Source organism: Carica papaya, chromosome 2 (genome assembly GCF_054855325.1).
Source record: "Carica papaya isolate Zhongbai chromosome 2, ASM5485532v1, whole genome shotgun sequence".
Taxonomy (NCBI): Eukaryota; Viridiplantae; Streptophyta; class Magnoliopsida; order Brassicales; family Caricaceae; genus Carica; species Carica papaya.
The window spans coordinates 4,168,664-4,180,991 of NC_142310.1; the positions used below are offsets into that span (position 1 = coordinate 4,168,664).

A 12,328-nucleotide genomic window follows, 5' to 3' on the forward strand; every position below is an offset into this window, starting at 1 on the left:
ATTAAAAGATAATATATTTTATTATTTAAAAAATTTTAAACCATTAATTTACTATTTAGAAAATAACATGTACAATTATAAATTAAGCTTAAAAATCATAAATAATAAATGCTTAAATATATGTATGTACATGTATATATAATTATATAATATGTTCAATGGATAATTCCTAGTATATATCCTCTTTATTTTGTTGCTTTTTTGGCACTTTGCGTCCCTTAACATATTTAATTGAAAACAACCTCCCAACTACTAGTTAATTAGCTTAGCTTTTTCTTTTTTCAATTCATGATTTCTGTTTTTTTAATAAAATAAAATATTGAAAAGTAAAAGAATAATTTTTTAAAAGAAAGCTTTATATATATATATGTGTGTGTGTATATTCGAATATTTGTAAAATAATCATATATAAAGCTAGTTAACATGTTTATCTTTACAAATTATTTACCTCATTTTTTATAAGACTATATTATATATACTTATAAATAAAAAAATTTTTGGATTGATATTATATAAATATTAATATTAATTAGTTTATTTTTATATAATTATTTGATGCCTCTTGGGTAGGAATTGAGACATAGAAGTGTAATATAGCACATGGCCTTGCATGTGCAACCCATTAATTATTGAATCTTTAATTTGAATGTGGTGACATATATCCACGCACAAAAGAATGGAACAAATTATATACATTATGATCCAAGTGTTAGGAAATCATATTTTCTATTTCTATAAATCCTTATTTCTTTCATATTACAAATTACAATCTATACAAAATTTAACTTAAAATTCTCATGACTAATCTTAATTACAAGTTTTAGGGTAATGTAAGACATGATTTTAATCAATAATTAGTTATATGTGTAACTACGTAATGATACTTTTGTGATAATAAAAGATTATTTTTCTAAAAAATTACATATAATGATAGTTGAATTATTAGTATTTTTATTTTTATACAAAAAAAAATTATAAATTCAAGTTAAATTATAATTCTACTATAAAATTTTATTTAACCCAAACAAGTTTAATAAGCACCATAAATAATGATGCCACTCGCTCAAAATAGCTAGCTAGGGCATGAGAGTCCAAATGGGTCGATAGGTAAGGGAACAAGATTTGATTGAATTTCTAAATTGTCAAGTGAAATTACATTTCATGTTTCCTTGATTGAAATTGGTTAAATCCCCAAATTACATGAATCAAAATCAATGACTAAAAAAAGTTGAAGAATTTCAAAAACCTAACTCCGAGCCTCCATTAATGGAAATCGTACACCACATGCACCCACTCGTGACATTATGTTTTTCTAATTTGGAAGTACATATGTGGAGAATTTTAAAATGATTTGATACATACATATATATTGTAACATTGGGTTAGGGTCACTATTGTTTATATTTCATTATTTATGCTAAAAATATTTTAATTACTTTTTGACATAGTCTTTGTCTTGTCTTGTCTTATTTTAATTATGTTTAATTATTTGAATTTTAATTTCATATATATTTGCTCTTACAACATATTTTAATATGTGTTAGATCAGATTGATCAAAATTTTAAGTTGGGTATAAAAATTGACTCAAAAATATTTATATCATTTAAAAAAATTAAAAAAAAAAATGCACTTCATAACCTAATTAGTTAATTAATAAATAATTAATTGGTTATTAACATTTGTTTTTATTCACAGGAAGAGATTTATAAACAGTAAAAAGTAATAAAGCAATTATTGATTCACTATTTTTTTTTTTTTTTTTAATTAATGTTGTGGAGATAGTGTTTTTCTTGCTTGTTGCTTGAAAAATAGGGGACAGAGCTTAAGGCTCGGGTCATTGTTTAATTATATGATCAAGAAAAATTAATAATCCCATTCACACATGTGCATACTATATATACATATATATATATATGTAATGGGATATTTTTAATTCATTTTTTTATGTCATCTTTAATGCCTTTAATTGAAAAGTTAATATGTTTTTTATTATAAAAAATTATAAGTTTGAATTTATGCTTTATATATATATATATTTATTTAAAAGTTATTCTTATTATATTATAATTACATTTAATTGATAAATAGATAATTTAAAAAAAAAAAAATAGTGCATTAGTTGTAGTCCATATGATGATGATGATGATGATGATGATGATGATGATCATGATGGTGGCAGTTGGTGTAGTTCCATATGTGAAAGACGATGATGACGACGATGATGATGATGATGGTACATGGTGTAGTCCACTTAGGCGCATAGCTGGCGACCATGTGACCATCACATGCTTCACTTTATGCCAACATGTTTTGGACATGAGATGTGAAATCTTTCACCTCTCTTCTTTACAGCCTATCTCCTCTCCTTTTTTTCCCGTTCTTCTTTAATCAAAGATTAATTATGGTAAAGCTGAATATTTTTCACACGTATATATCTATATATATATATATATATAATATGTATTTTTATTACTTGGAAAGCAGGTGGCTTTTATTTCTATTATAATAATAATCACTATAATAATTTGATTTTAATAATATGTTTCAAATAAATTTACTACTTTATGATTTAATTTTTTGCATTTAATATTTATGATTTTTTATTGTTGTTTTTTTTTTTTAAGTTGATGGGCTGAGAGGTTCTCAGCCCATAAGCTATTTCTATACTATCCACGATAATGGGCCTACAAAATACTACATACATATAAATAGAAAATTATAGATAAATATATGTATTTATAACCCCCCCCCCCACAAGAATTTATACTAACTTTTTTAATACTAAAAATTTATTAATCTATAGTAACTATTTCAATTAAAAAAGTTAATTTTCACATAATTTGATTACCACAACAGTATAATACATTAATGATTAATGACAAAAAATTATACACCCACTAAATCAAGCTGGACAAATTTACTATTTGTCCCAAATTTTGCAAATATCACATCTTAAAAAAATCACTATGAAGAGAGAGTTTTTTCCTTTATTTTCTCAAACAATGAAATTTTTAATCACTATATATACATATATATATATATATACATACATACATACACACACACATAATAACTTGGAGATGCATTGTGTAGAAATATTAACATCAATCAGAAAGTATAGAATCAAACTTAAGACAGCTAATACATATGGAAGCATTTAGAGCTTAATTTTTTTTTTTTTCTCTTCTTTTCTTTTTTCCCACTGAAGAAATGAACTGCACACAGGGCATATACATACAGAAACTTCAAAATTTAGCATCTTCACTTATCATTTGTAGGACCAGAAACAAGACTTTCCAACTTCAGTCATCATCTTCTTCATCATCATCATCATCATCATCATCATCATCTTCTTCTTCTTCTTCATTCTATTAATAAACAAGCAATGACTGTGTCAACACAGATATTGTATCATAATTACAAAGAAAAAATTGTATCTTTGTTGCATAACCAGCACCATTCATAAGAATTACATATCATAAAAGTCATGTATTTTCAATGTGCGAGTAGAATATTTAAATCCCTATGATTTAAACGATTCATAGTTTCATTAAGATCACATATTACCATTACAAATCATAATTTAAAACCGTACTAATTAACCCGGCCTATTACCTGCTTGCCCCACCTCTCGATTACAATGTATTTTGTCCAAAAATTAAAAGAAAACATGTAGTAATTGATATAACATTAAAAATAAAAATATTACTCAACATTTAAATCAAACTTCAAACATAAAAATTTAATAGAAACCCAAGCTCTATACACATTATGCATGGTAAATTTTTAAACAAGGGGGTGGATACATCCTTCATACCGACCTGTACCTGTTACAGGTATAACTTGTTCTAGCCATATCCGTCCTATATCATTCATTATATTTTACAGATTTACTCATCTCAAACAAGATGGATCTAGGCAGGTTAGCGAGTAAGCTGCCCCATTGATCATCTCCAGCCACGACTAGCACTTACTCTACTACTAAATGTTAATGCCTTAACATAAGTACCAGTGTCCAAAAACATTTTGGGCTCAAACTACTTGCTTTCAGAACTTAAGTTCAAATTGTTAGCAATAAACGACTTGACCTCTCATATATAAAGGTAGTTTGTTTTTTCTGATGTGTGATTGGAGTATCACGGTTTATGATAACATTTCTTTCGATAATATTTGTGGTCTGCGTATAACCATATTTTTCAATATGAAAATTCAAGTTATCATTGGCATTAATCTAGTTTAGGATATGATGAATTAAGATCCACTATCACATAATAACTGATACTTGTGCCAAAATTGAGAGATATCCTCGAAGGGGTGATATATAGCTTGATTTAATTACCTCGGCATTGTCATCGCCTTCATCATCGCGCTCATCGTCCACAATCTCCTGAATGAAACATCAGCAAGTCAATGGAGTATCTAAGATAAAGAAATAAATAATGCATCAATTTCTTTATTTTGTAAACTTTGAAGGACAGAAAGCTACCTGTTTCTTCTTGTAAGCTGTCGTGAGCTTCACATATTCCGACTTCCTCTTTGCTGCTTTTGCTTCATAAGGAGCTTTCTCCTGCCAAATCCAAGCCCCAGCAGAAAATAATCAGGCTAAACTACAGAGCATCGCTAAGATTTAAAATTCCAGGTACAAACCACAGATGGAGAGAACTTACTATGACAACTTATTTTAGCCTCTACCATAACTAGTTATTTCCACTAAACTTGTTTATTTATAAATTTTCCATCCTTGTGGACATTATTTACATATGTATGTCTCAATTTCAGCAACCAGTATTCCTTCAAACTCTTCAGGCCCCGGGAGTTACCATATTACGCGTTGGTTTGGCCATGCATCAATGTATCAAAGTCATCAAACACGTGCCAGGTGCATTGCAAGGTCGAGTGGGAGCGATAGTGCGGTGTTTATGTATCACCTTTACGAACAGAATCCATAGCATTTCCAAGTTAAAGTGACCATTACAGTAGCATTACTTCTTGCCCTCAAAAACAAAACATAATCAATTGAAGTTTCTTCCAGGATGTATATATCTTAGCACTTACCGCTTGTGTCATGGATTTCCACTTCTGTCCTCCTGCTTTCCCTACCTTCAACCGTAAAATCCAATGCCCAACTCAGTTTATCATACAAGAAAAGAAGCCTTAACAAACCAAATCCAGAAGTTTCTATATTATTTTAGCAAAAAAAAAAGTCATGGGACTGTATATTTTAGCAAACAAATTTTTTAGTTACTTTTATGAGCTTATGAACTCAAAAAATAAGTGAACCGTAAGTGAATGATGTTATAGTTCGCTACTTACAGCTGAGACAGCCTTCACATTGGGATGCTCTTCTTTGTAAACCTTCCTGAACTCTTCTCTGCAGTTTTAAAAAGTCATTTTTCAATACAATCTTCCCAAAAAGAAGTACAAAAAACCCAGAAAAAAAATCTAAGCTTGATCATGCAAGAAATTTACAGGAAAACAAAGAAAGCAGTAGGAGGCCTCTTAGGTTTGTTTGGATCTTTATCCCCGGATTTGATTTTCTTGGCCAATTTTTCGGTGCTCTTACTAGCCTGTATTGCTGCTTTCCGCTTTCCAACCTTCCTGAGAGGAAGAAACTAAAACATGATACTGGAATTCACTCACTGGTAAAACCAGAATGAATTAAATAACTCAGTAATCAGCTATTCAACTAGGCAATATTACAAGACTATTTTGTCCTCCACAGGCTTTGATGGTTCATTTGCATCCTTCTTTAAGGCCCTTTTACCCCTCGTAAACTTCATGGATACAAGGAAGATTCCTGAAGCAACATCACTAAGTTAAAAGATAATTACAGTCTATATATGATCTAAGCTTCATGAAGCAAGCAACAAAAGGGCATATAGGAAGTGTGAATTCGCTAGCTGAAGCGAGATTAATATGGTCATAGACAAGAGCAGAGACATTAAGTGTAAAGATAAGAAATAAATGGCAAGATCACTGTATCGAATATCAACAAAAAAGGATAAGATATATATGCATACACACAGAAAGAAAGGATTATATTTGATCAGCTTCAATCCTTCTGAAAACTGCAAAATCAAATTTACCCTACTTTGCTGAGATAGCATAGAACATATTTCCACCCAAAATTCCCATAAAAAACCACACATGCATATGAAATTCAAAGCTTCGTCCTCTTTCTAGGGAACCAAACAGGGGGTTAAGAAGTCAAACCTTACATACACAACAGAAAAATCATACAGCTAAAACTACTTTGATTCTCAAAACAAAGGCAAGCCACAAACTAAAACAAGGAAAGTTTCAGGAGTAATACAAAGAAAAGAATTATAGACATGATTATATTCATACCCAGACAAAAGAAGCTCAGCCAGGACTTTTAACAAACAGATTGAAGCTGAAGAATCAAATATAGCAGATAATTTTATAAAAGTAGAAAAATTCAGATACCGGCTAGATGGCAGAGAAAGGTTGACTGGCCAGGGGTTGAAGAAAACTTAAGCAGAGCATAAAGAAGAGAGAAAAGGAAAGAGAAAAAATGGTAAAGGCAGGAAGATATTTTTGCAGGTGACAACCAGGTGGAAGTCCTGTGAAGTTGACAAGAGTTTTTGTCTTCTTGTTGAGGGAATAGTTCTGTAAATTGCATATAGCTGACTCAGCTCTTGGGCTGTGATTGGTTAGCATCAACGAGAGGTAAAGTTATCTACACGTCAGCTTGATGTAGTATATATATTTATATATATATAAATATGTTATGTGCGTATTATTCTCTTGCTGGTGAGCTCGAGTCTTTTTCCCTGTTGTCTTTATGCTATGCCATGATTTTTGTTATCTTCTGCAAGTCTGTATGGTATGGGAAGAAGATAATTAGATGTAGTGACTTAAAAATTTTATTTTTAAATTTGTATAAATATTATATAATTATTAAAATATATAAATTTTTATAAAAATTAAATTTTATTAAAAATAAAATAAAAAAATTTATCATGCTAGAACACTTCAACGTAATTTGTCTGTGTAAGAAACTACAATAATTTCTTAACTTATTTATCATCAAAATTATTAAAACTAATTATTAAATATATGTTTATTAATAAGTTAATTGGTAAAATTAAATTAATTTGTTGAGTTTATGCTCCCTTCTTCCGGTAACAGGTTTGATTTTTGTGAAAATTATTTTATAACTGAATTTTTAAATGTATTAGATTAATGTAAAAACTAGTAGTAGAACTACAATAATAAAAATAATTAATAATAAACAACACTAATTTATTAAAAAAAAAAATCATATTTCTACTCTATAACTATCTTAATTAAGAAAGAGTAATTCTTTTGGAATGTTTTTTTTATCTATAAATATAATAGATTTTTTAAGAGTTAATCTATTTTTTTTTTTCATAGTTTCATTGTAACGACCCGATTTTTTTAAAGAGAAATGAGCGTTATCTCACATGTGAACCTGATAAATTTTTGCGCAACATTATATTGATATCTATAAATTAATAATACATCCCTTGTACGGAGTCGTAATTTATGAGATTTACAATAATCTTTCGAATTTATATCATAATAATATATTCAGATATATTTTACAATAAATATCGAAGGTAGTTAAAGGATTCTTCGAAATTTTCCTTTGGTCTTGACTCCCTCCTAACCTGAACTACTCTGCACTAGGAGAAAAGTGAATTGGGGTAAGCTTCACGGACTTAGTAGAAATAAAGTAGTATTCAAAGCAGAGATATGCACACACACATTCATACAGGTTTGATAAAACCAATGCAAATTTTATATTTATAGAAATTCAATTTGCAAGACAGCCATACTCATCATCTGTTGAATATGATATTTTATTATTTTAATTAATTAATTAATTATTTATTTATTTAATTAGTTAGTATTATGTAATTAGAATTTCATGAGAATAATAATCTCATATTATTAGAATTTTAGTAGAATAAGGATTTTCTTATTAGTAGGTTAGAAATTTTATAAATATCTAGGTATAACAAACTAAAGGGTGAGAAATAAAATTATTTATTTTTTTCTCCTAAAATTTTACATAGTATCAGAACCAAATAATCTTATTTTAGGAATCTAATTTCAGAATTATTTTCAAACCCTAAAATAACACAAGATAGATTTGAACTCGTTGATGTATTCTATGGTGTTTACAATATTTTTGGTGGCATTTTAGACGCCGATAAAAAGGTGAGCCGCATTCTGAAACTGTTGGTAAAAAGTGCACTCGTATTCTTGAGAAATCGATAAAAAGCTGCAGCTGCACATTTCCAGGTGCCAGTAAAGAACTGAAGCCGCACATCCACAGGTGCCAGTATAAAGAGTGCACCTGCACATGCAAAAGCACTGGTAAAAATATACAATCGACAACCATAAGCACTGGTAAAAAGTTTTAGTCGCACATTTATAATCGCCAGTAAAAAGATGCAGCGGCACATCACATGCACTGGTAAAAAGTTACAGTCGTACATCTACAGGTGCCGGAAAAAAAGACCGTGTCATTTCGTTTTTCTGTGCACGTTCAAAGATCTGTCCTTACTTCGAGTTATTTTTTGAGCCGACTTCAAGCCGTTTTAGAGCCAAGACTGAGAGCCAAATCTGAGCCTTTTTAAAACCAAACCTGAGTTATTTTAAAGCCGAGTCGAGCTGTTTTGAGCCGATTCGAGCCGTTTTGAGTTAGGTCAAGCCGTGTTGAGCCGGGTCAAGCCGTGTTGAGCCGGGTCAAGTCGTTTTGAGTTAGGACGAGTTATTTTGAACCGAGTTGAGCGTGCGTACGCCTATGTAGATTGCATGATGACTCTTTAGAGCTTGTTTTGCAAGTTGAGTATGTGCAATATCCTTGCCCAACTCGGGGGGTGTTCAATATAATATTTTATTATTTTAGTTTATTATTTAATTAGTTAGTATTATGTAATTAGGATTATATGAGAATAATAATTTCATATTATTAGAATTCTAGTAGAATAAAAATTTTCTTATTAGTAGGTTAGGAATTCTATAAATACCCAGGTGTAACAAACTAAATGGTGAGAAATAAAATTATTTATTTTTTTCTACTAAAATTCTACATCATCATTATCACAAAGTATAACAAAAGAAACAATCAAGAACTACATCTTTTTCATTACCCATTCTAACATATTTATATCTAGGTACTGTACATATAATTATTATTTATAAATATCATCATATCGTAATGGATTTGTATTTAAATAATTTCATTTCATTCATAAATACTATCAATCACACCAGATACGTATCCATATCACTTCCACTTACATTACATATTGTTGTTTTCCTTATCGGTATCACTAGGGGCCCATAAGGATTCTCACTACACGCGGATGTACAAATATTTCCTTTACAGTTCCTTAGTCATCCTCATACCCCATTCGATAATGAGCGCCACAATTATAAACCATCTCAATACATCGTCCGGTATGAGTGTAACTAAACCAATTTCAATCACATCTGGTATGGGACTTTCCAACTATGTACGACTGAGAACATATCCACGGTAGGGTTCACCCTATGTATCAAGTCCATACACTCTCTCCTATGATACTTTATAAGTTTTTTTTTCTTCAAAGATTGTTTTTATTTCATATCCTAATTTCAGAACCCAAACATTCTTGAAATTTTGTTTTTTTTTTCTACCCAAATATTAGATTTATATTTTTAAAGGAAAATTCACATTCAACAATGATATTAATTTATATTCTTACTCACATAGCCAACAACCAATCTCATCACTCTCATACACCTATTTACACAACTGAGATGTGACCTCATTCCACCCATAATGAGTATACATAACAACAAACTATTCATGTAAAATCATTTGAGCAAAAAATAACATGTATACATGTATGTCCAACATATACAGTTTATATCGTATTAAACACACACCTAACGTACTACGTAAGCAACAAACAACCGTAATCCATATCTACACACATTACTAACTTATTTTATCTTGGTACCATTATATTTAACCATAAACATATTCTAATTATGTACATATATATACTTTCTTACAATATACATATTTCACCTAATTATGATTTAACATACATAAATCACTTATACTCATACAAAATACATACATCTATATCCTCACTTCAAATATGCATATAAGCAGTTTCTACACCTACATAACTACCTATATTATTTTACACCTGCACACATATGGATTTAATGCATAAGATTATTTACGCTCATACCAACATACATATATATCTATTTACATTTTTGTACAGCTTCATATATATCAACATATATATATATATGTAAACACATATTACATACTCATATATATAGCTACATACGTAAATACGCCCTAGAATCCATCTACTTTTTATATATAGAATCCTATGCATTAAACAAACATTAGCCTAAGTATACTACATCTTTACATATTCATTCACGCCCGACATATATGTATCCATATTATTATACATATACCCTATACAACACCGACGCTCAATACACACTCATTCACATACATATGAAACTTTGCAAAACACCTTTTAGGATAACACTTAAATCATCCATCAAACTTTTAAATTAATTATTTTGAAATCAATAAATCATTTTATGAAAACATGAAATCCTCAAATGAAAACTAACTTAATTTTTACCAGGATCTCCAACGAAAGAAAAAATCGCAAAACTTTCGAACGACTTTGGTTCCCTACAGTCAGCTCCATTTTCAGCTTTATATTCCCAATTTCCCTAAAATTTTCATATACATGATTAAGAATTTAATTTAACATAATAATTGAATATTAGATGGAAGAAAATTTACCGAAATCGGTGTTGAATTCGGGCTTTCTATACAAAAAAGTGCGGTTTTGGTCTCTTTCTTTGATTCCCTGATTTTTGGCCTCACACGGATCTTTGAACAGATCTAGAATGTTGTGTTGTGGTTTGCTTCATACGGATCAAGTCCACCCAACATGTGCTTTGCTCATTCTTCCTTAACAACGAGCGTTGTGCGCTCGACACAGTGCGCCAAGCACTGCGCGTCGCGCACCCAACACTGCATTTCGCACGTCACACGCCCAGCATCGTGCACCTCGAGCGTAACATCGCACATCGTGAGCTCAGCACCGCACGCCATGCACTTAGCACTGCACGCAACTTTGCCTTTCTGGTCGTGCACCCTGCTTCCCTCCTCCTCCTCCTTCTCATTTTTTTTTCTTTTTTTTCTTCTTTTTTTTTATTCTTCTTCTTCGGCAGTGCGTGCCACGCACCCAATCACTACGTGCTCGACATCCCCTTTCCTAGCCGCAGGCACTGCACGCCATGCCCCCTTCTTCCTCCTTCATTTCCTTATCTTTCATCTTCTTTTGCTAGGGTTTCTTTGTCTTTTTTTTTTCTTGTCCTGGGCCTGGGCTCCCTTCTCTCTTTGGGGCCTGGTTATTACATTCATTAATATATTCGTAAATTTAAATTTTATTTACATTAAATTAAATATTATAAATTAATCACCATCAACTTATAATATACTTATAAAGTAATAAAGTAAGTGTAATAAAAGGAAACCTGTAAAGGCCCGAAACTTTAAAGGAAATGAATTTATAATTTAAATGCAGAAGCGGATAATAAATTTAAGATTTACATTTCTTATACAATAATTTTGAATGCCCAATAGGGTTACGAAAATATCCCTTCTAAAAGACAAATGGTAATTAAAAAAAAAAAGCGAATAAATAAGCATTCTAAGACAACTTTCACTACCATTTAAAGGGAGTCCGGGTGATGAACTACTTACAACCCTCTTATTGATCGGGATTTGAATCTTGGTTTTCTTCATCTAAAATGGTTAATAAAAAGGTGAGGTATACTAACTCAGTAAGAATATCGCACTAATAACAGATACGAAAAATTGAAGATTGGTAAAAATAAAAAAACTAATGAAGCATTGCTTTAATTAAATACATTTAACTTAAAGATATTTTTTTGATACTTACCATTACGAATTTTTCAAAAACTAACTTATAAAGATTCATGTCCATACCATTTTTTATTTTCACGCACAAGAGAACAAGAGACGATAATTTTTCTTTCTTACTTATTTATTGGTACCTTGGGGGTCCATAGGGATGTCCCCTACTCATAAACCCAATATCTAATTTTAACAATTAACTGGTTATTGTCATACCCCATCTGGTAATGGATGCCAAACATTCCATCACCTCGATACCTCGTCCGGTATGAGGGTGAACTATATCTCTCGAACCTTTCTAGTAACAGACTTTTCAGCCCCTGTTCGACTGGAGTAATGTTTATGGTAGGATTCTCTAT

The 12,328-nt window shown here is 30.4% G+C and overlaps 1 protein-coding gene and 1 long non-coding RNA gene across 5 annotated transcripts; both read right to left on the minus strand.

Annotated features, from left to right (window-relative positions):
• Window positions 1-3,068: 3,068 nt before the first annotated feature.
• On the minus strand, window positions 3,069-6,607 carry LOC110819149 (high mobility group B protein 3-like). 3 transcript variants are annotated; one of them, XM_022048234.2, is made up of 8 exons: window positions 6,449-6,607; window positions 5,702-5,798; window positions 5,471-5,599; window positions 5,315-5,372; window positions 5,057-5,101; window positions 4,488-4,568; window positions 4,341-4,385; window positions 3,069-3,369 (listed from the first exon to the last, which is right to left on the minus strand). In XM_022048234.2, exons 2-8 carry the CDS (start codon window positions 5,779-5,781, stop codon window positions 3,304-3,306), a joined length of 504 nt encoding a protein of 167 aa, XP_021903926.2. In that variant the 5' UTR covers window positions 5,782-5,798; window positions 6,449-6,607; the 3' UTR covers window positions 3,069-3,303. The 3 variants fall into 3 exon arrangements, with proteins under 3 accessions (XP_021903926.2, XP_021903924.2, XP_021903927.1); XM_022048232.2 differs by having other exon boundaries at window positions 4,341-4,388; XM_022048235.2 differs by having other exon boundaries at window positions 4,341-4,388; window positions 6,350-6,547.
• Window positions 6,608-8,017: 1,410 nt separating this feature from the next.
• LOC110819150 (uncharacterized) lies at window positions 8,018-11,415 on the minus strand. 2 transcript variants are annotated; one of them, XR_002540626.2, is made up of 3 exons: window positions 10,827-11,389; window positions 10,660-10,753; window positions 8,018-8,348 (listed from the first exon to the last, which is right to left on the minus strand). It is a non-coding gene; the product is annotated as an uncharacterized LOC110819150 (long non-coding RNA). The 2 variants fall into 2 exon arrangements; XR_002540625.2 differs by lacking the exon at window positions 8,018-8,348 and having other exon boundaries at window positions 10,024-10,753; window positions 10,827-11,415.
• Window positions 11,416-12,328: the final 913 nt, after the last annotated feature.